Source organism: Chaetodon trifascialis, chromosome 12, assembly GCF_039877785.1.
Source record: "Chaetodon trifascialis isolate fChaTrf1 chromosome 12, fChaTrf1.hap1, whole genome shotgun sequence".
In the NCBI taxonomy this organism is placed as follows: domain Eukaryota; kingdom Metazoa; phylum Chordata; class Actinopteri; order Chaetodontiformes; family Chaetodontidae; genus Chaetodon; species Chaetodon trifascialis.
In genome coordinates this window covers 3406740-3432851 of record NC_092067.1, presented here as the reverse complement: position 1 = coordinate 3432851, position 26112 = coordinate 3406740, and the positions used below count along the sequence as shown (strand labels likewise).

At 43.1% G+C, this 26112-nt stretch overlaps 1 protein-coding gene across 1 annotated transcript in view; it reads right to left on the bottom strand.

Moving 5' to 3' along the window:
* Nucleotides 1-1150: 1150 nt before the first annotated feature.
* Nucleotides 1151-26112, bottom strand: part of plcl1 (phospholipase C like 1) — a 94974-nt gene continuing 70012 nt past the window's right edge. The window contains exons 8-12 of the mRNA XM_070976124.1: nucleotides 15363-15725; nucleotides 11816-12019; nucleotides 8270-8345; nucleotides 7444-7553; nucleotides 1151-6429 (exon numbers count right to left, since the gene is read on the bottom strand). Of these exons, the coding sequence (XP_070832225.1) occupies nucleotides 6238-6429; nucleotides 7444-7553; nucleotides 8270-8345; nucleotides 11816-12019; nucleotides 15363-15725 (945 nt within the window). The 3' untranslated portion in view covers nucleotides 1151-6237. The remainder of the gene's footprint in view (nucleotides 6430-7443; nucleotides 7554-8269; nucleotides 8346-11815; nucleotides 12020-15362; nucleotides 15726-26112) is intronic.

Genomic DNA, 26112 nt, shown 5'->3' with positions numbered 1-26112 from the left:
TTCTTGTAAGACAGCTGTAAAAGACTGAGTTAGGTGTAGTTAGGTGCACCTAATAGACTGGCATATAAATCATATCAAGTTTTAAGCTCATCATCTTAGTTCTTAATTGCAATCCAATTGCAATAGGCCAGGCAGCTTGTGGAAAATAAGGTGTCAATGTTATCATTATGCTGCTCATCTCATTTAGAGGTTGTAGCTGCAAGTTGTGAACATTAATAGTTCTTTTTCACAGCAGACATTTTGACTTGTCATAGGGAGAGCAGTGTTACTGATGTGACATTCATGATGGCCCCGTTCTGTTCAAATGTCCCAATGAGCCAAAAACAGCGTGACAGTGATCCAGCATGCACGATACCCTGAAACTGAAACAGCTAAATGGAATTCAGCCATCATTTATGATGTGTTTATTTACATCTGTGCTTTTCTTATTATGCCATGTCAAGATGTCTTCTGGGAAAATTCCTATCAGACTGCCACTTTAAAAAAAATGTCAACAAAAGCTGATAATACATCTTTGAGTTTCACTCATTTAGAAATGTAGTTAGTTGCAAATGATGAAAGCTAAACCTATTTAGATTTAATAAGGGATTTATTGACACAGTCTATGAAAGGGATTCAAAGGGTTTCAGATTTGATAAGCAAATTCAGTACTGGGTCCAGATTCAGTAAAATGCGATTGAAACCCAACCATCGTTATCAATTATTAGGGATGTTAGTCTTATTATTACAGTACCAATATGGATGATGGGCAAACTATATGAAAAAAAAGAGAAGTTTTACCACTTTAGTTTTACTGCTTTATACTTTAAATATTTTTGTTTTATTGTAAAGTGTGTATTAGATAAAGGTTGTAGCCAGTGGAGTATGTCATGCGAGTGGAACAGTACAACTGGAACTGTGAGCCTAAGAGAGCCTGAGTCTACACATAGAGACATGAGCTTTGGGACATGGACACAGTGTAAGACACAGTAGAGGCCACACGAGGATTTGGTCAGGAAAAGATAACTTTATTTAGTCTGGGATACACGCTCTTGTTATATTTGATTACTTGTCAGATAGAAAACACAGTAGCTTTTCAAAATAAAAGCAAAGTCCATTTAATTAATTATATTCTGCTTTTTAAAACACACTTCAATAAATATTTTTCTCCTTTTGGTCTTTTTTTTCCACTATTTTACAAAAACATACAGTGACTGTAAGAACAGTTGAGGGAACAACACTGAATTAAAGGTCAGCGGTGTAGACACAGGCCAACACAGACACTGCAGATGCCAAGGGTAATATAGAACTGAAAGTACCTGTACACATTTCCAAGTGTTTTACACAACTTTGTCCACATCACTATGACAGGTATAAACAACTCTCCAATTTTTGTTAAGCACTATTTGACCACTGGTCTGCAAAGACAGGTAGTATCACACACTGAAGAGCACAGAGAGAGCTAGCTCTAAGTTAAGACACATGGGTAACAGAGATACAGTGCACCCCAATGCAACAACCTGCTGTTTAGCATGGATCTGTCTCCCACTCCCATCCGCCAAACTCAAAACTTAAAATTGTATCACAGTGAGAAACAGAGCTTTAGACACACCTGTTTCACTTTTAAAGGTATAAAGGGAAGTAAGGAAGTCCACACTACAGGGATCAGTGTGCAGAACTGAGTTACAAATGAGATACAATTTACTGAACATCATAGTAAAGCACTGCAGTGAGTGGCTGGCTGCAGTGCCGTTTGCAGAGGTAAACATATCATCAGGTAAGACGAGTGCAGTGATGTATGAAGCAGAGTCTGTGAGAGCCATGAGAGGATAACAAAATGCTTTGTACCTGAAACCCTACTTTAGAATGTTTAAAGGATCATACTGGTGTTTCTGCAAGTTTACTTTATTTACTACAAATCATGTATGCTTTGCCTAATTGCTGACTGTTTTCCAAATCTTGCTTGAGCCAGGTGATCCATCACAGTGAACATCATGCGCAGTTTTATTCTTCTGGAGGATATATAATCTTTGCGCGCTAATGTAATGGAAAGCATGGATCAGTTTGAAAACACTGCTGCTGTGGGGAAGTCATGAGCTCATGAGAAGCTCAGACAGACAGTGTTGCATTGATGAGCGCTATTGTTAGAAATTCAGACCTCAACAACAAACGAAAAAACGGACAGTGAAGGGAAGTTTGGCATCTAGGAACAGGGACTGTTTTTCAATGCATATCACAAAAAATTGTGTTGCATCACCACAATACGATATTGTAAAAACACTAAACCTGTGCAAAATGTTCACTGAATGGATTCACTTTAAACAGGCTGAGTCGACTGACATTACCTGAAACCAATAGCTGCCTGGAAGGTATAAAAGCACATTCAATGTATAAATTTCAAATACAATGGTATGTTTTGCTATTACAAGTATACAGTAAACAATTCAAAGTAAGAAGGTTAAAGCATGCAGAAACACAGGTATGGTCCTTTTAGCTCAAGCCCGACAAATGAGGCTCAGGTGCTGTATCCTCCTGAAGCAATGCAAAGGTCGTCTCCACTCAAATAACTAGCTGCCATTTTTCTCAGTTATTACATGATGCTTTCATGTAAGGCAGCAGCACAGTCATCACTCTCTACCATTGATCTTCTTTGTTAGTACAATGTTTACCTAATGAATTATTCTGAGAATGAGGCTTAAATTAACTACAAGAGATCTATTTACTGAAATCTGAGCCCTCGACCCCTTATGTTCATCTATTAAGGTCAGGCCTGTGGCCTCCATTTTCAATGTATCTCCTCAGGTACGGTGAGTCCCATGGCCTGCTTGCTCTTTGACCCAGTTGTACTACCCGTGTCAGCGAGCATGTAAACCGGACACAGAAAGCTAATACTGTGGGTTGTTTTACTGGAGCTGATGCATCATTAATGCAGAGGGATCCTCCCTGCAGGTAAGCAGATCTCTCATAGAGACGCCTCCTGTGGTCATATGAAATTTGTTGTTTTCATGCACTTGAGCCTGCCTTGAGGGGCAGTGGAGATCCTCTAAAAAGCTGTGGAGGCTGCTGTCTGCTTCAGTGCAGTGAAGAGGAAATATGGCAAATAGCTTGGCAATGAGTGTAAACCAGTTTGCATCATCAGGCCAGGAACTGGGGCACCATGGTATCGTGACAGACATACGCACACCAGCATATACACACACCCCAAGGCCTCCAGTGAGTCAGAAGGTTATTAATAGACCAAAGCAGCAGGTGCTGTCACTCTGTCTATTGCTCACAGCCAATTATGAAACTCTGCAGGTGTGCCCAGCCAACCACACATGCAATGAAAAGTTAATCCAATATCAGTCCCTTCTTCTTCTTTAGCCTTTGCTCTCTCTTCAATATATGTCTTCTACTTTTAGAAGCGTATGCCTTCTCTGAGACAAACATACACAAAAAAACACTCACATGGAAATGATATTAGGTCAGCCTCCTCCTGTGGCTGTGACTCAGTACATCAGCTCTGTTACTCCCTAACCTGGAGCCTCCGGAAGAGCAGCAAGAACAACAGCATGGAGAAACATGGAGGTATAAAAGAGGTTAACAGCACTAAAAAAGGAAAGGAATGTGTAGATGGACAAAACAGTGTCATTCAGAACATACAGTAGTCCTGCACAAGCACTTAAGAGGGGCAGAACAAAACTCAGTGTCACACCCATGTTTCAGTGTTTCTCATTACATCCTGTCCACTGCAAAATGCCACCAGCTGGGTTGATCAGCTGGGGAGCTGTGACAATGTTTAGCTGTCTGTCATCAGTCCACCTTCCTGCCTCCGTCAAAGGGCAGGATAAACATTCAAAATGTCTTCCATTCCTAAGTTCCCTCAAGTTGCCCAGTGACCTCACGCCTGCTTTGTGCAGACTGTGTGTACTGTCAGCTGGAGTAGATTTAGGTGCCATTACACTTGTTCAAACTCCTGTGGCACACTAGATTATGAATACTAGTGAAGCAAATTGAACCTTTTCAAACATACCTGCCTTACTTGGTCTTTTTTCATAACATCAACCTTATCAGATGATCAAACTTTAACTTCTTTGGGACTAAGAAAACATCCTTGTATAAGATGGATGATGATGCATTTTTGGCATTATCCAAAAGGTTTTGGACATCCAACATACCATTTTGTTCACCACAGAGTAGAGACGTGACAATATTCAAGGAGGTAAATCTCATCTGGTTAGATTAGTCCTGTGTGTTGCTTAGCTTCACTTTTGTCAATTTTGGTTCAAACACAGCATTACAAGATACAAGAATACAAGTACAAAAGCTGAGTTAAAGGAGCAAGAATCAGGTGTTTTCCTGCCTTAAGAAGAAACACACAGTTACACTCAAAGGCCTTGAGGAACGCCATCACTGACAGGTAAGTACAACTATGAGCCAAGATCAGTAGCACCTGCTAGGCACCATTTTTGTACTTGTTTTCATATACATTTCTAGATGTCTCTGAGCTATGTGGTTAGTTATATTGTTTTCAGTCCTTCAGTTAGTACACAGTGAGTTAAACAGCCTCACTGGCTTTCTTAAAACTTACCACTATTATTATTGCTACATCAACAGAGTTCTTCATCAATGCTGCAGGAGTCTGTTCTTTCTGCACACACACATGCACAGACTCTGAGCACCCATAACCCCACATGTCTGTGCAGTGAGGTTATGTGATCCACAAATGTGCTACAGCAGACATGTAGTACTACAGTATTAACACGCATCCACAACTTCTCCAATTACTGCGTCCCTTTTCCACTACACTGTATTCCTCATGTTTCAGCCGTCGCCTCTCCAAGTGAACATGACAGACTCAGCTCAGGCTGAGATAAGATCCTGTGTGTGCATGCTGCTGCTGGTTATTTTACACACGACATGAATGTAGCAGTTCGATGAAGACGTGTGTGTATGCTCTCAATCTTCACGTATTCTGGTTAAAGTTTAGAAAGTGTACAAATCCTCAGAATCTGCCAAATACGAATATACCTCTGATGGGTCCTTGTGGGTGTTTTGCATGTCAACTAATCTGTGGAGTTATTTCAGGGTAAAGGCCTTTAAACAGACCAGACGAGAGCTCCAGAGCTCCAGAGCTCCAGAGCTCAGCTACTGCTACAAGATTATCTGGAAAGAACTGACACAGCCAATTAGATAAATCAGCGGATGTTTCGATCAATGTGACCTTCCACCTCTCCAAACTCCCAAACCTCATCAATAATTGTTGATAACTTAGATAATGTCTAGTTTTCATCTGAAATTCAGTGAGAAACGGATTTTCTCTGATAGCTTAGGAGAAATTCAGAACACCCGCCTCATTTTTCACGTTTGAAGACCAAAGACAGCCCAGCTATGGATGCTTTCAGCAGATCAGGTACTGAAAAAAGTTCATGTTGCCATCCGTCTTTATCCAAGTCATCCTTGGCCATCCTAATTTGACTACGTCTTTAGGACTGAGGGTTTTTCTTATGTTAAGCTACTTCAAAAGTTCAACTGCATTAACTGTGGTTACATCAAAAAACAAAGGTAGAAGTACCATAAAACATTTGTGAGTTTTAAAAAAGCAGTAAGTGTGTTTTGTTTTTGTGGGTCACAACCTGCAAAGGCACACACACACACACACACACACAGGTAATCTTTATGCCTTCCAAAGCCACAAACTAAAATGCCGAGGCAGAGAATAACATGTCCCCTCAGTTCTACAGCCCCTCCACTTTGCATTCTACCTCTGAAATGAAACACCAGCAGGACTGTAAACGTCAGCTCTGACCCAGCCCCGCTGTCTCAGATTATTCAGCTGTGTATGATTCCTCTCTAATGAGGAAAACCTGCAGAGTTAAAATGTTAAGTCACACATTTTCTCTCAGTTAAATAAGCAGGAGCCGTCATACAGGTAAGTTCAGACCCGTGTGGAGTGTCCGTCTTTGCTTTTCCACCACGGAGTTATGACATTCATGAAAGCTTCTCTGCAGAATGGACCGTCAGTGATATATTGATGATCTCACCCGTAAGGCTTTAACAGATATACTGCTCTGGTCTAGGCTCGTCTAGACACTTACTGCATTGGATAAAGGGATAGAAAATCCGTCTCCTGTGCTGCTTCTCACACCCGCACTCTCTTAGATCACTCTCTATCATACTCTGTCATATCACTGTCACATCTCCTCAGCTCTGCTATCCCTGGTAATTACTCTGTCCACTCCCTTCTCATCTTTGGCAGCATGTTGGACGAGGGGGGGGTCAGATGCGTCCGTTGCCGTGTGTGCTGCTTCTGCGGCCAGACACAGGATGAGAGGAGTAGTGAAGCTCAGCTGTGGAAAAGGTGGAGGAAGAGGAGGAGGAGGTGAGTCCACATGCTTCACAGGCCAGAGCCAGCTGCCTCAGGGCATCCAGGGAATCCATCTTAGCTCCACGCAGCAGATCGTTTTGACCCTGCAATACACAGGCAAACACATGAGACTGACTCGTATTCATTGGAAGAAATCTGAAGTTAAGCTGAGGGTGGAAATTCAGCATTTCATTCTGTTTTACGGGATGTGTTCCTGGGATTGTTTCCTGGGATGTGTTTGGCAGGAGGCTAGTCCTGAACAACTGCAGAAATCTTTAACAACTGACTTACAGCTGCAGTAACTGATTTTTTTTCTGGCCGTTTGTGGGCAGTGGAAAAGGTGTTTCTGTCCACCTGACAAATGCAAGTCTCCTTTCAGCTCTGGTTTTGGTTTCCACCACCTGTGAAAAAAATATCTGACTCATCAGCTGCTAGATGCTGAACTTTGTGCACCAGTTAGGTGCTAACTTTGTCTGTATGCTGCTTTGTGTTGGGCAGGTAGCCTATAGAACTTCCTTGGTTGGCGAGAGCAGATTAGCAGGATGGAAAACCAAAACAATGAGCTGTAAGAGGCCAAACAGCTCAGAGAGTGAGGAGAACTGCACAGTCAGGTGGTTCTGCTTTCTTTCACATTACACTGTCATTTTTAGCCATTGTTAAGTGATTATAGCAAATTTATTCAAGTTTTAGAAAATTATATTTCAGATAACTAAATCCTGAAAATCTCTCACTTCACTGCAACCAAAGCTATCAGAGTGATGCAGTGTTGGACATGTCAAAGTGTGATCAGTTCAAAAAAGTGGATGGACAGATAGATGTCAAAGGGCAATAAGGAAGCGTCTAATTGAGCAATGGAAAGAATGAATAACCATGTGCAATTTACTATGACAGACTGCTATTAGCTGTACTTATGAGTTACATGAACAGCAAGTGAAACATAAGAAAAGACTGTAAAAAGGTTGAACTCTCTTTTAAAAAGAAGAAGGTATGTTCTAATTTATGAAGTAAATTTAAATTTGCAGAACACAATCAGCTTCTCCTTTGTGAGTCTCAGATGTGTCACAAGTACCAGAACTGACAGATATTTATGTGCCACCTATCAAGCAAGATCTGAGTACCTTGAGCACAGTGATGTTCCAGGTGAAACTCTCCACAGCTTTGCTCAGTTTGCGTCCTTTCAGTCCCTCCTTCTCCCCAAGCCGAGAAAGATCTTCATGGAAGTCCATGCCTGCAAAACACAAACACAAACAGGAGCTTTGCATGGGTTTAGACAGGGGGATTCAAATTCAAGTGAAATATAAAGTGATTTGCTTTAATTATTTTTGTGACTAATGCCAAATGTCTAGGGGCAAGTGTCAACAACATGTCTTGATGGGTTGGTTGTACCATCCCTCATGACATTTACACTGACCGTTAAAGGTCAGGAGATTTCTAAGGCAGTGAGAGGATCTAATAATACACAGGTTTAGCTGTGGAGTTGCCTGCCTTTTCACTGTAAATACTTGCTGCTACAGCTGTCATACTGGTTCATTACACTGGAAAATCCAAAATATTCATGCAAAACAGAACTGCAGCATGTTGCGAGTGCAATTTCTTTGAACAGCATTTCAAGCAGAGATACTTGCTGCAGGTTATTTTGAAATGTGTGTCTCAAAGGATCCTTATTTCAAAAGGTACAAACATGACAGCACATTGTTTTTTTCTTATTAGTCCATATCGACATGTAAGAGTGTAATATCACCAGCAAGTACTGTATCTACACTTGTAATGTTGTTTACTCACAGACTCATTCTCTGAAGAGTCGCCCTCATTAAGTTCTGTTTGATGTTCACTTCAGAATTGCTCATGTGGTGAATTTTTATGATATCCTGTACTGTAGTCATTTCATTCATCACCTCATGTCAGCCATTCAGCCATTCAGCCATCTCTCACTGTGCTCTTTACCTTCTCTCTGGACCTGGGCGATCCTCTCCTGAACAGCATCCGCATTCTCAATCAGCTGTTTCTGAGCAGCAATCATCTGAATGGAAAAGGAAGAAAGTTTGTGTTCAACTTTTTCAGCTCTTACCAAAATCAATGCTGTGAAGGCAAGAACTGTTCAAACCCAAAGAGCTTTATTTCAAAGGAGTGTTGGAGCTCCCAAAAATAAACCAGATATGGTATGTCAGGCTGAGAGTGAGGGAAATGTGTATCGAATGATTTATTTCATGTAATGGTGTATCCATAACATACATTACAGCTAAAATGATAATTCAATTACTTGAAATGATTGACACAAAATTTCTCAACTATTTTGACTGATTTATCAGTTAAGTGATGTTTAAACGTGGTTCCTGCTTCGCAGGAGTAGGAGTTTTGAAAGTTGGTCAGACAAAGCAAATGAATTAAAGTCGTCACCTTGGATTTTAGGAATCTCTGATTTCTCTCTATTTTAACTATTGTCTTACATTTTATGGACCATTAATGATACTACTCTGTTGTAGCCGTACATTATGTGTTTTTCCTCTCTAGCAAAAAGTGACACCTGGGAACGCAGTGACATTGCCACAAAAAAGTCCACCTGAAGTGAATGAAGTTCAGACCAGAATTTATCTCAGACAGTCCAGCTGTCACAAGAGCCAGTCGATCAGACAGGCTGTAAACAAGCCAACATTTTATTTAGATTATCAACACCACTTTGATTGGAGGTGAAACCAACAGTGAGTTCTGCCAAAAGGTTGATAATGGTCCACTAAGTGCAGTCAGTCACAGCTGAACCAGCAAGTCAACGTGAACTATGATGGATGTCAGGCAGGTCATGGTGATCCAAGGAGGCTTGAATCATGTGCGGCCTTTCAGGTGTAACAGTTTGTCTTTATGTTGTTGCTGGGTTTGGAAAACACAGGGATGCAGTGCTTGTTGAAAATCCTCTGGAGTTACTCACATACTCCAGACACGTATGGAATGTTATTGCGTTTGTTGTATTTTTCTGCAGCACCCGCAGTGTTGGTGTTCTGTCACGATCTTGAGGCTGTTTCCCTGAATTCTGTAACAGGAACAGTACTGAGCCACTGGTTTAGATATGTGAGGCGACACATGAGTCAAAATCAAAGCTCAGAGGGTGTAAGCTTTCACAGAACACTTAAACACAGTGGACAGTATCATCAAGTTCACACGAAAGGACGTCAGGAACAACAGCTTGGCCTTCTGGACTGTCCCAACTGAGCGACACTGGAGTATACAGGAACCCCCCCACACAGACCAGTACTTACCCTCTGTTTCTTACCACACACTGGAGCATAAGCTAGGAGCTGTCGGGACGCTGCAACACAAACACTGCATCCCTGTGTTTTTCAGACCCAGCAACACACTAAGACACCTGAAAGACCTCACAGCATAACATAAGAACAGCAATCTGGTGCATACAGTCCAGTGCAGAGAGAACTGCATCAACCTGTGTATCAGGGAAACTCAACGACCACTGAACAAATGCACAGCTCAACACAGGAAGGCCAACACCTCAGGTCAAGACCCAGCAGTTTACCTCCACCTGAACAATGAGGAACACTCATTCATTCAGACATGGAGGGCAGATGGTTTGAAAGAGGAGTGACGAAGGCTATTTGTGTAAAAACAGAGAAACCATCCTTCAACAGAGGAGGGGGTTGACGACACCACTTATCCCCCACCTACAACGCTGTCCTTTCATGCCTCTCAGGAGATTTAACAGTGTTTCACGGTTGGCCTCATGTGACAACCTGAACGACTGTTCTCACAGCCAGCCACAGCCAAGTGGTTTCAATGACCATGATAAATACCTCACAGAGGTTAAATACCGGGACTGCCCACCAGCCAGTTAGAACAGAAGAAGCCCTTTGAATGACAGGTGAAAAAATCCCATAGTTTGCTATGCTGGTCAGCCAGCATCACAGACTTTTGTCAAAAATTTGACAGTTTAACCCAAACCCTACAGTTTAGCTCCCTTGGGGCACTGCTCTTTCCACTGCGCTGTCTCACTTCTTTTTAGTGACGTCAACAGATCTCAGCAATTAACTTGGTGAGTAAAATGCAATTATTAGCAATGGCCAAAACTCAATAAACTCAAAACTCAAAAAAACTCAATCAAAATGAGCAGGTTAAGTGAAAGGCAAAAACACAAGTGGCACTGATTTGAATGCTTTGAGTTGGAAAGCAATACAAAGCATTAAGTTTGTTTTACATTAAGAATCTCTTTATCAATTAAGAAACATACGGACGCAAGGGCAGAAGACTAGCTACATGGCAGCAGAAAAAAGAAGGAGGGGGAGTGTGTAATGACTAAGCCTTGTGTGTGCCCGGAAAGGCTGAAGATGTGTGTACGTATGACGCAGATCACACCAACTGTGGCTTCATGACACTGACCTGCCAGGCTCACATTTGCTGGGTTCACACTCAAACATCATCTGAGCCACTGACATGCAGAAACAGAAAGCGATGATCAGAAAAAAGCAGTCTCTGTACTGAGGTGTGTGTAGGTGTACTGGCTGAGTGCTAAAACCAGTGGGCGAGATTCATCCTGATCTGATGCAAGAGGGGATCGAGTAGGAGGAGACACAGCTGGTAGTCAGGTGTGTGTGTGTGTGTGTGTGTGTGTGTGTGTGTGTGTGTGTGTGTGTGTGTGTGTGTGTGTGTGTGTGTGTGTGTGTGTGTGTGTGTGTGCGCGCTTCACGAGGAGTGTGGGTGACTGTTTCATGCATGTCACCTCAGAGTGTCTTTCTGCATATTTAATGCCTTAGGACAGATTTGCACGTGGGTATGCGTGTGCACACTCTGTCATACAGTGTTGGGCACCACCAAACCAAATTTGAAACTTTTAGAATCAATTTTGACCAAACTTGAGAAAACTTAGCAACCAACCTCTGAGTAAACTGAGCTAATGAATTTGCATTTGGTATAATTATTAATTTATTTTCAAGGTGAGCACACTGCCACTGCATGATGAAACAGGCCACTTCAAAGCCTTAAAATGATGATGGCTGACATTATTCTAGATTTTTAGCCACAGTAGCAGCATGGCTCTAGGTGTGGAAATGTTGACAGACAGTACTTAATGTGTGCTAATTCACAAATGCTTCACTGATGTGTTTTTAATTGTTCAGGCTTTTGGAATAAGTAGAATTCCATTTAGTTAATTAAATTCATAGCTGGTTTTGGTCTGTTCAGAGTTTGTAAACAATATAAACCAATAAGAAAAAGAATACTAGCAGCCTTAACATGGCACTCAGAGGTTTCTCAGCTGGAACTACACCCTCCAGTCACTGATAAGCGCAATGCAAACGTGTCCATATTTAAGTATTTTTTTCTTTTACTGCTGGAGAGGTCAGACTTTGTTTTGAACTGTAGATTTTTTTTTTTTTTCCATTTAAAATATCAAAGCTAAATCTAAAAACTATGTGAACAAAAGGGTGAGAAACAAGAGACTGTAGAAGGTTTACCCTCCATCACACCTCCGTACACTTTCGTCATACTGACCGTGTCGTAGGCTGTGAGCAGTTTGCGTGTCGGCTCTGAGAGGCTGACCAGAGGCTCCAAACACGGGTAGCCCTCCTTCAGCACCATGCTGGCCCCCATAGTGCCCTCAGGGCTCTGCAGCCTCGTGGCCAGGCTCTGGATGCACTGCTTCAGTTTGGCCACTGTGGGGAGCCCACACTGCTCTTTGAAACTGGCAGTGGCACTCTGGCAAAAGACAAAGAGATAGAGATGAGGAGGATGGGGAGGGGAGGGAAAATAGTATTAGATTAGATGTACAATTCCGGCTGTAAAATTAAGCTGGGAAAGGTCACACACACACACACACACACACACAAACACACGCACACACACGCACACACACGCACACACACTGGGGACATTTCATCGACTTATTATTTCCTGGAGACTTACCCAAACAATAACCACTACCTAAACGTTACCCTAACCTTCACCCCTAAAGTTTAGGATTCATGTTATGGTAACTTGCATTTTGTACCCATAAGGAATGTGCGTAAACAGATGTGTGTCCCCATTTTGTGAGTGATACACATCCACACGCATGTCCGCACACAAACAACACACACACACACACACACACACACACACACACACACACACACACACACACACACACACACACACTTCCCCTCCTTTCCCCTGTCATCTGCTGTCTCTCATGTGAATTAAATCAATATGGCAGTCATTGCCGCTTTTAATCCAGTGAAATCAGCCTTAGCTTAAGCGCATTTGGCAAAAGAGAAGACAATATGGCATAAATGTGGAACAGAAAAATCACAGCATTTAGAGTGTTTTTCAACTGCTGCAGGTGTGTCAGGATGCAAAACTGGATTGGTATGTAGATTTGACAGGGGCAAAAAATATGAGTCATGTATTAATCTGCTGAAATGCTGTTTTGGGTCTCTTCATCGTGAAGGTAAAAGATTTATTTTTGTTACGTACAAACACAATAATGGGAACCTCTTCTGTCTAACTGAACACAATTTGCCACCTGGCAGAGTCCCAACTGGACGAGCGATTATCACGCCCCACCTGTGTGTGTGTGTGTGTGTGTGTGTGTGTGTGTGTGTGTGTGTGTGTGTGTGTGTGTGTGTGTGTGTGACAGACATACAGCAATAGAGGCATGGTGAATAATAACCGACTGCGACAGATGAGCCCACAGCTGGACTCGTGGCAGTGAGACAGGGACAGAGAGGAGGACAGAGTTCAAATCAGAGGGAAAGGACAATGAGATTGAAGCGGGCAGATAAAAAGCCGTTTGTGAATGAGCAAATGTGTATCTGTGTAGGACTGAGTACGAGAGTATGTGTGGGTTGGAGTGGGAGGATGACAGATTGAATCGGTGGGATCGTTTCAGGGTTGGATGATACATGAGGTGAAATGGATTTATCTTCCAATTTCAGCCATGTACTGGAAAAGAAATTCAGCCCTGGCCTGAGACAGACTGGGCCAGAAAAACTTCATGGTTTCTTTGACAGTCCACGGTGTGCCAGCAGCCCGTTGGTATTTGTCCCGTATGCCACATAGCCAGTACATCACTGCTCAATATAGATTTTCTTAACCAGGACATGTTTTAAATGAATGAGCAGGAGTACTTTATGGCAATGCCGTGTTAAGGAATCTCTTGAATTTTCAAGTGACCAAATTTACCAAAATCAAAGATTCCCTTTTTTTTCCCTGAAAGTTTGAAGAGAAGATTGATATCACTCTCGTGTGTGTGCACTAAGTCTGGAGCTAGACCCAGGAGACAATTAGCTTAGCACAAACACTGTCAGCAGGAGGAAGCTGCCAGCTAGCCTGGCCAGTTCAAAAATACGTCTACCAGCAACTCTAAAGATCACTAATTAACATAGTGTATCTGAGAGGTTTAATCTACTGTATATAAAAATGTAAAAATATTTTGCATCATCCGTCCGTCCGTCCATCCGTCCATCCATCCATCCATCCATCCATCCATCCATCCATCCATTTTCTATACCGCCTATCCCTTTTGGGGTTGCGGGGGGCTGGAGCCTATCCCAGCTGTCAACGGGCGAGAGGCGGGGTACACTCCCCCGTGACTTCCCAGAAAGTTGTCATCACCATGAGATTGCAGGAAACCAGTGGAGGCCCCATATGGATGTGTTGGGTGCATGGGTAAAAGTGCTGTTGATCAAGAAATTGTCATGGCACACACACCTTTAAAAACTGCCCTTTTTACAAAACAACATACTTGATCTCTGCCCTTCTGGTAAAGATCTCCACAAGACTTTAGAAGCTGGCTGGATTTACTCCCAGTAAGTCACAAGAGCATTAACAAGTACTGATGTTTGGCAATAAGGCTGGGCTCTCAGTCAGCATTTCAGTTCATCCTAAAGGTGTTGGATGGGGTTGAGGTCAGGGCTCTGTGCAAACCGCTCAAGTTCTTCCACACCAAACAGGGAAATCTCTCTTTATGGATCTGGCTTTGAGTACGGGGGACTAATGTCAAGTTGAAACAGGAAAGGGCAGGGGTGTCCACATCCTTTCGACTACTGTAAATTTATATCAACACATATATCTCTAAAAACAGATCTACAGCGAAAGATGATCCTCTTCACATCACCCACCCCTGGAATGTTTGTATTCAGAGATAAGCTGGTGGGTGCCGTGTGACCAGGTTCTATTTCTGCTGGTATTTATAGATGCTTTATAATCCTCCTCCACTCTTCTTAGTGAGTCTTCTTTTGTCACTGGCTCTCCTCCTCCTCTCTCTTTCTCTGTCATCTTATTCACCCTACAGAGAAATCAGATGGAGTCCGAGCAGCAACTTCTGGGGCTGGAAAATGCCCAAACCTGTTGTTCCTTAAATGGCCACTCAAAAGCGAGTCTGCCCAACTTTACAGCAGAAAGAAACATGATAACAGTCTGGTACAGAAAACAGTTTTGGTCTCTATAGCTAATTTCCCCATTCAGGACATCTGTAAAGGGTGACGTTTTATATAACTCACTCCTTTAAATTATATTAAAGTTATGTATAATTATGGGCATGACCACTAGCTAGCTACTACATTTCTACAACCAGGCTGCATTCAGCACACCTCAGCTCCACCCACGCTCCTCCTCTTTGCCCTGTCTTGCCTTAGCCGAGAGTTTGGCAGAGTCATGCACTAACAAAATGGCGATGAACCAGAGTCATTGTCACTGAGTTTCACAATGGCTCTCCATTTGTGCAGACTGTGTAAACAGTCAGTCCACAGATTGCATATGTGATCTAGCTAGCAGTCGAAAACAGACTTGTTTGGAAGTGTGCCTGTGTGAACATCACAAGAGCATTGCATCTACAGCATCTACAAATAAACCAATATATCGGAGATATCATGAGCAGACACGGGGCCGTGGTGGGTTGGGATGACTTTGTGCATTAGCCCATAAAACCAAAATCATGTACATGGCTAGATACCACTAGGTACCTAAGAGCAAATATTTTTCTGATTTGGTGATGACCATTAAGTGTCCCTTCCTCGGACTGGTGGCAGTGGCCAACAGTGGCTTGATATATCTCTCTCACCTGAGCATCCTCCCGCAGGTCAGTTGCCTCTTTGAGGGGGACACTAGCTGGTTTGAAAGTCTCATCCACCACCTTGATGCTAGTGTGCCTCAGAGTGACGTACTCTCGCCCTCGCCTCCCCACTCTCCTCACAGACAGACCTCGTCGCTGGGCCTTCCCGCCTCCTCGTCGGTTGGTGATCGCCACATGGACAAACAGGCTGGTATGGGGTAATGGGTCTCCTGCCATGCCCAGCAGGGGCACATTGCGGTAGCCAGGCTGAAGGCACTCAAAGGCCACGCTGTACTGGCCAATGAAATCATCTCCAATGTAGTCGTCGTCTAACACCACAAAGCGCAACAAGGCCAGCTCCGGCATGTTTACCTGCAGACAAGAAGTGAACGATGCAGCTGAAATCAATCCATGCTGCTGTGAACCAGTACAAAACTAGAACCATGGCCATTGAACATTTCATTGTGATGTAACTGAGACTGACATTACTCACTTCAGCTGCCACTGAAGACTGGGATTTATATCATTCAAATTTTCCTATTTCCCGATTCTGATCCTGGTTACTGATTCTTATTCTGATGTATGCCCAGTTGTGATTTTTGTAATAAGAAAGGAAACCATTGTTTTATTTTATTAATATATATATTATATTTATGTCTGTTTGTGTGTGCACATACTTCATATATATATATATATATATATATATATATATATAGAGAGAGAGAGAGAGAGAGAGAGAGAGAGAGAGAGAGAGAGAGAGAGAGAGAGATACACACACACACACACACACACACACACACACACACGTGTGAAATATAGCACTATATAGTGACCAAACAAGTTTACATCAAGTGTTTACAACACAGTGGATTTAGTAGCTGTTTTTCACCTTATCACACCATCTTCATCAGTGGAAGTAATTTGCCCACTTGTAATGGATTGTAGATGTTGAAATATCATGGCTTAAAAGTTGGGGTTTGGACCCTCAGCTACAATTTCATAACAGTTGGACAAATTTTCTTCACAATTACTAATTTCATTGAAAATCAAACCTATTAGTTATATCTCAGAATGCACAGTGCTACAGTAAATTGCGTTTGCCGGAATAAACAAGCTCATTCATTTGATGATCTAGGCTTTTGAAAGTTTAATGTTTTGTCACCCAAGGAGGTGCAGATGCTCAAACAGCATTTAAATGTATCTGTACATTATTCATCTGCTCTTGATTTAGAATAATCAAGTATTAGTAAGCTCTTATTAGGTGGAAAAAGATGCACTTCATTAAATGAGCAAAAGATGATCAATTAGTCGTCATATTCAGCTAAGAAGTTCAAACACCATTTCCTATTATCAGGTGTCACTCATGAAGCTAATCAAGCATGGCATTAATGTTAATTACACAGTAAAATGAAAGGAGCATCCTGGTGTTGCTGCAGAGGGGAAATGCCTGTTTGAAATATTACTATTACTGTTACATTTCAGATCACACCTTCAGATGGCTTTTAGCCAAAGGGACCTAAAAGTTATGATTTATATGAACATTTCAGAAAACACAACCACATATTAATATTAATATTTATTAATATATATTTTGTAATATGTGGTTGTGTTTTCTGAAATGTTGCCATCTGAAGGTGTGATCTGAAATGTAACAGTAATAGTAATATTTCAAACAGGCATTTCCCCTCTGCAGCAACACCAGGATGCTCCTTTCATTTTAAAATGTGGCACTCACAACAGAAGGTCCCCATGGGTTGGTGTACAGTAAGTGTAAACCCACTGTGACGTTACTCACTGGTTTGTGGACTACCATTTTGGAGCCTGCAGTTTTGCAGTATGGCCATCGCTACCTTGGTTCTTTGGAGCCAGAAGTGACCATATTTGGACAAGAGGCAAGAGCTATGAAGGATATGCATTGCTATGCCTTTATTTTGATTGGATATGACTGAGAAGCTGAGGACACAATGTGGTAGCAACTTGTCAATAACAAGGTAGCCACATCCACACCCTAGGAACACAATGCTGTATTGGAGTAGCCTTGAAAGTTCCAATATAGACCATAAACCCATTGGGAAACTGTTTACAGAGGTAATAAATCAAGTGAGAAGTAGGGCCACTTTCTCATAAGCAGATAATACATTCAGACTACATTTGCAACCAGTAGCACCTACTGGCCATGAGAAAGAATGCAGACTTAGGGCACTTCTGCATTGGTTTCACTTTTCAGACCCAGAAGCTATTTATACAGTCTATGGTGAACACACACACACACACACACACACACACACACACACACACACACACACACACACACACACACACACACACACACACACACACACACACACACACACACACACACACACACACAGACAATCAATGATTTCCTGCAGAGAGTGAGAATAAACTTGCCCATGGCCAGCGTGTGTGTGTGTTTGTGCATGGATCCATACCAATAAAACCATCAAGTCTTCAGGCTCAGAAGAAAATAAACAGCACGGTTGTGACACTGAATCCCTCAATAATATTGAGATTACAGTTTCCATTGTTTTGACATTGTGTCTGTGCATGTGTTCTGTGACATCTGTTTAATTTGAAAGCCTGTTGTTATTAATGTTCAGTAGACAACAAGGAGAGTGCAGCAGTAAGGACATTCTTCTGTTCTGCATTGGTAAAAGCCTACTTAACTCCAAAACAAAGACAGCAGACAGTTATTCACTTAGTTCAAGATTTCTATTAACGGATCTAGTTGTGTTCCAATTCTGGGGACCCTGCCTTCAGAGGACTGAACCTGAGCTTTCCCCAAAATGATCTTGCCTCAGAAAAACTGAAGCTATACAGCATTGCATTACCTTAAGCAGAGCACTGAAATTACAGGGAGGCAATCTATGTGTACTCAGTGTTTTTTTTATTTAGAGGCTTAAAAAATACATATGGGTACATGTGAAGTATATTGTGAATACTTTCTATGCTATGTCAGAGAGATTAACATAGTAGAGCAGCAAAATCCAGCAGTAACACGCGAGACCAGCTAATGAAGATACACTGGGTTCTATTTTCGATTCCGCTGCTGGCGCAGCACAGGTGCAGCGCAAAGTCAGGTCCACTTCGCCAATGGGGCGTGGCAGCGCAGATTGTGGCACTTTCATGCACTGCGCCGTCGGCGCAACTCCTCCCCCATCTCATCTCAGTCCCACCCAGCGGCGCAAGTCGGAAAGAGGGAGGAGAGAAGGCGTGGGTTTGACACAGCCGAGTCAAATCTTCACCAATCACACCAGCTCCTCGCCTCACCTTTAAAAACGCCGCTGGAGAGGTGCATGGCGAGATTCGACGATGACTGAGCCCGTGCAGGAAAGTGTCTGACGCCCAAACTTCTCCGAGGAGGAGACTGACGTTCTGGTCCAGGAGGTCCAGGCTCGCAGTGGCCGTGTGTGTGGAAAGTTATTGATCGTCAGATGTTTTTTGAACTGATGTAACCACAAATACTCACTTAATGACAAAGCTGGGCGGCGAGGCGCTCCCTCCTCTCCTGTGCGCTCTGCTGCTCTCCCAGTTGACATGGCACATGCAGTTCAGCCTCTCTCCATCTTAAGTACTTTAATGTTTCCTCCGTGAGTTCATAGTCACATCCACGTCGTACAGCCATGTTGTGTAAAACGCAACATGCCACGAAGAATGAACCGACACTCTGAGGGCTGTATGTTAATGAACCACCTGTCCGGTCCAGACATCTAAAACGCATTTTGAGAACCCCAAATGTGCGTTCAATGACTGACCGAGCACTGCTGAAAACACTGTTAAAACCACGCTGCCGTCTTGTTGAAGGTGTGATATATGGCGTCATCACGTTTTCAGTGGATAGCCGTTATCACCTAGCAGCCACCCATCCAGAGGGGTGTCCCCCTGAAAGACTGTAGGGATGCTAGAATCCGCCAGGATGAACGAGTCAGGTGCCGACCCGGGGAAAGTGGCATACACGTTTGTCACCAGGCAATTTGAGTCACAGATCACCAGACATCCCTGTTTCACCTGTGTACATTCGGTCAGGTTGAGTGACCATTACGCGTGCTGAACGCGCTTGCGATGTGGTCAGATGAGATACTGATCAAAATATATAAATTTAGGTCTGACTGTATGTGCTGACTCAGATAGTTGTATTGAATCGTCGCTGTTGCTAATTATTGATCGCAGTGAAATGCCAGACACTGTGGAAACCTGACTGTGAGGTATTGGTGACGTGGGCGCACGACTCCGCCAGTTTACGAAAATGTGCCGCTGATCTGTTGTGGCGAGCTTTCAGTGCACTTTTACGCCGCCAAAATGGAACGAAAATCCAAATCCACCAGCTGATTATGCCTACTGCGCCGCAACGCCCATCCTGGCGCACCTCTGTGCTCCTCGGTTTACCAAAATACCAAGTGCGCCGTGCGCCTGCCTGCGCTGCACGAAAATACACTGCGTGGGGTGCGCGGGGTGCGCACCCTGCGCCGCGCCGGCGGCAGAATCGAAAACAGAGCCCACTGAGTGAGTGATTTGTGTAGCCTCTATGTCCTCAGCCTTAGAGCCACTAGGCTCTGACACCACCCTGCCTTGGTCCTGGTCGGTTCTCGTTCTGGGTGAGTCTGCTCTATCTGATGGCCCACCAGCAGTGAAAGAGGCTCTCCATCTGGAGAACATGTTTCAAGCCCTGGAGTCCACAATCAATGATTATCAGGTGTTTCCCCCACTGGGTGGGCAACCTCGGTCCTCTGTGCCATTGACTGTGCCACCTCCTCTCTGTGCATGCTTGGGTCAGTATTCAAATATCAAATAAGTGGTAAATACCAGTGGTAGATTTAGAGTTTCATGATACTACATTTTTCAACATGTACAACTGAAAGCATCACACCAGATTAAATCTCTGACAACTGTTTTTTTGGCCACTTGACAGCAGGGAAAACAAGATGTGTATATAGGACTGACATACCATCACCTTTTTAAGTTTTTAAGGCAAATTTGTTAGCAAACAGTTGCTTATTCACATGCCCAACAGTTACAGAGTAACATTAGGACTCATTTGCCACCTTAACAATTTAGGTCCAATATTCACGCTCTTTCATTTTCTGTTTTGGTCTCTACCAACTCCTAAGAGAAATATCTGACTCTTTAGCTGCTAAATTCTCAGTGAATCCAATACTGTGCTCATCGACTCATAAATGTAAGCATAACATAAAACTACTCTTACACAACTGCACTGCATACCACTGTGCAGCAATGTGGCAATGTGATTACTGCTGTGACCGAGTATGTCTCCAGGTCAGGATCAGGCAGGGAGCTGGCTGGTCTAGAGGCTATCTGGCTCTGGGGCGAGGTCTAGCAGAAAAGAAAAAGAGTGCGCTGGATGATTGGGAGCCTCTACATCATTCAGAGCCTCACTTCCCTGTGGGGGTTAGCCAGGTCCCCCAGACAGGAGGCTCCTGGCAATCACTGGAGTTGGAATCAAGGAGGAAGGTAGCCAACTTGGGAACTGAAGCTGGCAGGACGGTAGCAGGGCTGAGGCTGGCCGCCTGGAAGCTTCATGGTTGGAGGCCAGCAAGTTGGATACTAGCAGGCCAGGATGAAGGCAGGAGGCTAACATGCTGGAAACTACCTGGCTCGAAAGTGGGGGGTGTTAAGAAAGCCCATAACTCACCCAGGTCTGGAGTTTCTTAGGCAAGGTTTTGAAGTCACTTTCCCACTTGCCAAAGGCAGAGCTGCCTCTCTGTCTTCTTCCAAAAATATTTTATCCACAGGAGGTCAGAAATAAGGTCGCATAGTTCATCAAATATAGTGATAGTTTTCCAGGCAGGGTAACAGATGAACAAGAATAGGAACACAAATGCAGTTCAATGATTTTTATGCCCAAAAGGTAAACGTACAGAGGCTTACATGGATGCGGCAGACCGGAGTCAAAACTGGCAAAAATCCCCAAAACACTAGGTCACTGGGACTAAACACAAGCTAATGGACTGGCATGCTTGTCACATGGTACAAAGACAAACTTGAAAGCAATTGGGGAAAAACACAAACTGCAAAGGGATAAAAGGTAAATGAGGGACAAGTGAAACTAATCAACAATCACAAAGGTGGGAAAAACAATGACAGGAAGTGAAACAAAACATGACAAGACAATGTTAATGATAATGTGTTACATGTGTGTCCGAGTCGATTCTAATATGAGGGAGCAGCTCATGATGGAGGAGGGAGCAGAAAACATGTCACACTGACTGAATGAGGATTGGGTCGCTCCCTTGCGTGTGTGTGAGTGTGTGTGTGTGTGTGTGTGTGTGTGTGTGTGTGTGTGTGTGTGTGTGTGTGTGTGTGTGTGTGTGTGTGTGTGTGTGTGTGTGTGTGTGTGTGAGGGTGTGTGCATGTCAATGTGTCCCCACTCCCATACGCTGTGAGTGAGGGCTGAGTGGTGGGGAGAAAAACTGAAGTTTCATGCATGGGTAAGCCGGACAGAAACCAAATGATGACTCCAATCCAATTCTCAATTTTTTCAGCAACAAGCCCAGTGCTCAGCAGAAAAGCTCTTTGACAGTTTATTCAATCAGTTTCAAACCAAATGCTCTTCTGAAAAGACAAAAAAATGTGGCACAGGATGAATGAATGAATGAATGAATGACTCACTGTTCTTACATAATCCTTACATCTGGAGGGGCTATGTTACAGTCAAGTGACAATTCATTATGATAGGCAGGGTACAAGGTTTGTTTATTCATCATTCTACAACACCGGGTTGTACAAAAATACAAGTTGTAGTGCCGTTATGCAACTGACAAAACTAAATTTGTACAAATGGATGAATGACGACTCCTCTGTGCTCACTAAAGTCAGCTATGGAGTTCCGCAGGGTTCTGTGCTTGGACCAATTCTATTCACCTTATATATGCTTCCTTTAGGTAAGATTATCAGGAAGCACTCAATAAATTTTCATTGCTATGCAGATGATACCCAGCTATATTTATCAATGAAACCGGAAGAAACCAGTCAGTTAACTAGACTACAAGCATGTCTTCATGACATAAAGACCTGGATGACCTGCAATTTTCTGATGCTAAACTCCCCTAAACATCTTAGAAAGTCACTTTCTGATGACATAGCAGCTATGGATGGCATTGCGCTGGCCTCCAGCACCACTGTAAAGAATCTGGGAGTCATCTTTGACCAAGACATGTCCTTTCACTCCCATGTAAAACAAATTTCAAGGACTGCCTTTTTTCACCTACGTAATATCGCAAAAATCAGGCATATTTTGTCTCAAAATGATGCAGAAAAACTAGTCCATGCATTCGTAACTTCCAGGCTGGATTATTGCAATTCTTTACTATCAGGCTGCCCAAATTCGTTGCTGAATATTCTCCAGTTGCTCCAGAACGCTGCAGCACGTGTTCTGACAAAAACCAGGAAGCGAGATCATATTTCTCCAATACTCGCCACTTTGCACTGGCTCCCTGTAAAGTTTAGAATAGAGTTTAAAATTCTCCTCCTTACTTACAAAGCCATAAATGGCCAGGCACCTTCTTATCTTAAAGAGCTCATAGTACCTTATTGCCCTACTCGAACACTGCGTTCCCAGAATGCAGGTCTACTTATGGTTCCTAAAGTCTCAAAAAGCAGAACAGGAGTCAGAGCATTAAGCTATCAAGCTCCTCTCCTGTGGAACCATCTTCCAGTCTTTGTCCGGGAGGCAGACACTGTCTCTACATTTAAGAGTAGGCTTAAAACTTTCCTCTTTGATAAAGCTTATAGTTAGGGCTGGCTCAGGCTTGTCCTGGACCAGCCCCTAGTTATGCTGCTATAGGATTAGACTGTCGGGGGACATCCAAAGATACACCGAGCTCCTCTGTCCTTCTGTCCCTCTCCATCTGCACGCTTTCATGTCCTACCACAGCGTGTTACCAACTTAGCTCCTTCCCTGGAGTCTCTGTGCTTTGTTGTCTTGCAGGTTCCCATGGACAGTGGCTGAATCTGGATTGTGGATTTCAGCTGCATCTCCTGCCTTGGCCCTGCCTGACATCCACTGCAACTGCTACTGCTGTTATTACATCCACTGTCACTGTTACTGTGACTGCATGTCTGTCTCTCTGTCTCTGTCTCTGTCTCTCTCTCTCTCTGACTGCATTTCTGTCTGTCTGTCTGTCTGTCTGTCTGTCTGTCTGTCTGTCTGTCTGTCTGTCTGTCTGTCTGTCTGTCTGTCAGTCTCACTCTCCCTCTCTTGCTCTTCCTCTCTCACCCAACCGGTCAAGGCAGATGGCCGCCCACCCAGAGTCTGGTTCTGCTCGAGGTTTCTGCCTGTTAAAAGGAAGTTTTTCCTCGCCACTGTCGCCAAGTGCTTGCTCATGGGGGAATTGTTGGTTTCTTTGTAGATAAAAGAGCTTGGTCTGTACCAGCTCTATATGGAAAGTGTCCTGAGACAACTTCTGTTGTGATTTGGCGCTATACAAATAAAATTGAATTGAATTGAATTGAATTGAATTGAATTGAATTGAATTGAATTGAATTGAATTGAATTGAATAAGTCAGAAAATCATGATGGAGTGTAGAGGATGAGTTGAGGAGTCTCACAGCCCAAGGAAAGAAGCTGCCCTGTACTTGGATGCTATGGCAGTGGACACTTCTGTATCACCTGCCAGATGGCAACAGGCTGTGCCTGGGGTGGGTTTTGTCTTTAGTATCCTTTTGGCTCAGCAGGCTCTTCATCTCACCAATATCAATGATGCTCGGTTGATGGGTACCACTGTTGCTTGAGGTAGTTTTAATCACCTGCTGCAGAGCACCCCTGTCCTGGGCTGTGCACATCTCATGCCAATCTGTAATGTTTCCAATGTCAGGGTGATTTCCATTGCTCGTCTGCAAAAGGTAACAAGAACGTGGAATGGGAATGCTGCTGGGCTTCTTTACCAGGGTGGAGATGTGTGATGTCCTTGACAGGTTCTCTGTGATGCTGATTGCCAAGAACCTAAAACTGTTTACCTGCTCCACCTCAGCTCCACTATGTAGACAGGGGTGTGTGTCATTGCCTCTGTATTTCTAAAATCAATAGTCATCTCCTTCGTTCAGTTGACATAGAGCACCAATCTTGCACCACCCTGCAAGATCAGTGATTTCCTCAGGATCAACTCAATGACTGGCATGTCTTTAGTACATGACTAAGGATGTTTCAGGCAGACAGCTGACTCTTTGTTGAGGAGATCAAAGGAAGCATAAAGTATGTTGAGCTCATCTGGCAACATGGTCTCACATAATGGGGGCACTCCTGCTTTTGTAGGCTGTGATGGTCTGGATCACTTGCCACATATCTCCAGTGCTGTCGATGCTGAGGTCTCTCTCCAGTCTCTGCTGTTGTCTTCTTGATGTCAGCTTTCAGTCTTGCTTTGGCATTGTTTTGAGCTTCCTTGTCACCTCACTGAAAGGTAGCTTTTTTGGCTTTGGATAGAGCCCTCACTTCTCAATTCATCCAAAGATACTGCAGTCACAGTTCCATACACTCACTCACTTTGCTAGTGGATCATTATTTACATTATACAAAAAGAAAAAAAGACATCTAGATGAGACTGTCCCCATTAAGATACTTACTTGAGTAACATATCTCAAAATCGTCAGATGGCCATAAAAAGCAATTTAACATCTTGAAAAAAAAATCTGCTTTCATATTTCTGGACAAAAACATGTCGGTTAAAAGAAAATGAGTTTGTCTATTGGCAGCAGTGGAGATAAGAGACAGTTCAAAATATTAATGACTGTAATGTAAGTGCACCGTCTGGCATTTAAATGAGTCCTATAACATGTCCTTCACTGCCTTTTATTGGACTAAAAAAAAAACCAATGTTGCACAATCTGAGGGGTCATCTTTTTTCTTCCACACTGTCACAGTCTGCCAGCTCCTTACCTGCTGCTGATAAGACTCTAAAAGACTTCCATATTCAGGCAGCGCTGCTATTGGGTCCTAATCTTATCTGTTACATACACGTTCTTCTTCCTGACCAAAACCTTGTGCCAAACACAGGACAATAAATACATAAAGGCAATTTCACATTCAACCTGTTTGATGTGGTGTTTCATTTGATCAGGCTTGTGTCACTGCTATCATTTAACTCCACTATAGTCCAAACAACTGAACTGAGACACCTTGAAAACATGGGTCTCTGCCTGCTTTGCATTTGTCGACTAAAAAGACTCTTTAATAGCAAATATGTGACACTGATATGAATTCAAAAGCTACTTGCTAATGAATTTATGTCATTTCTGTCACACAACTGCCAAAAAAGAGACCTCTAAGTGAGAGGAGTTCAGGTACCCTTGTCCTGTTACTGTATCAGCATGAAACCCAGTTCTGGCTGAATCATCAGAAAATATCTTGTTCTTTGATTAAAAGTCAAAGGTACGGATGGTAAGTAAGTAAGGATGTGTGCATAAAAACGTCTGTGGAGAAGTTAACTATGCTGCCAAGGTGTATTTCAGCAAGAATCATTCAACCACAGAACTTGAAATTCTCTCACATGTATTGCTAACAGCCAGCAGAAGCTGCAGAGCATGCCATTGAGAAAATTGATTTTATAATACGCAGCTTAAATCAGTTCACTTTCTGGGTCAATTTTGGAAGAATTCAGTGACTGCATTTTGTGTCCAACAATGACAACGAAGCGTTTAGCATTCAGAACTCTGACTGGCTTCTCCATAGCATTGAAGGCCAAGGCTCACGGCTATTGTAGTATTTAGAACTGGCTGCCTTGCCAAA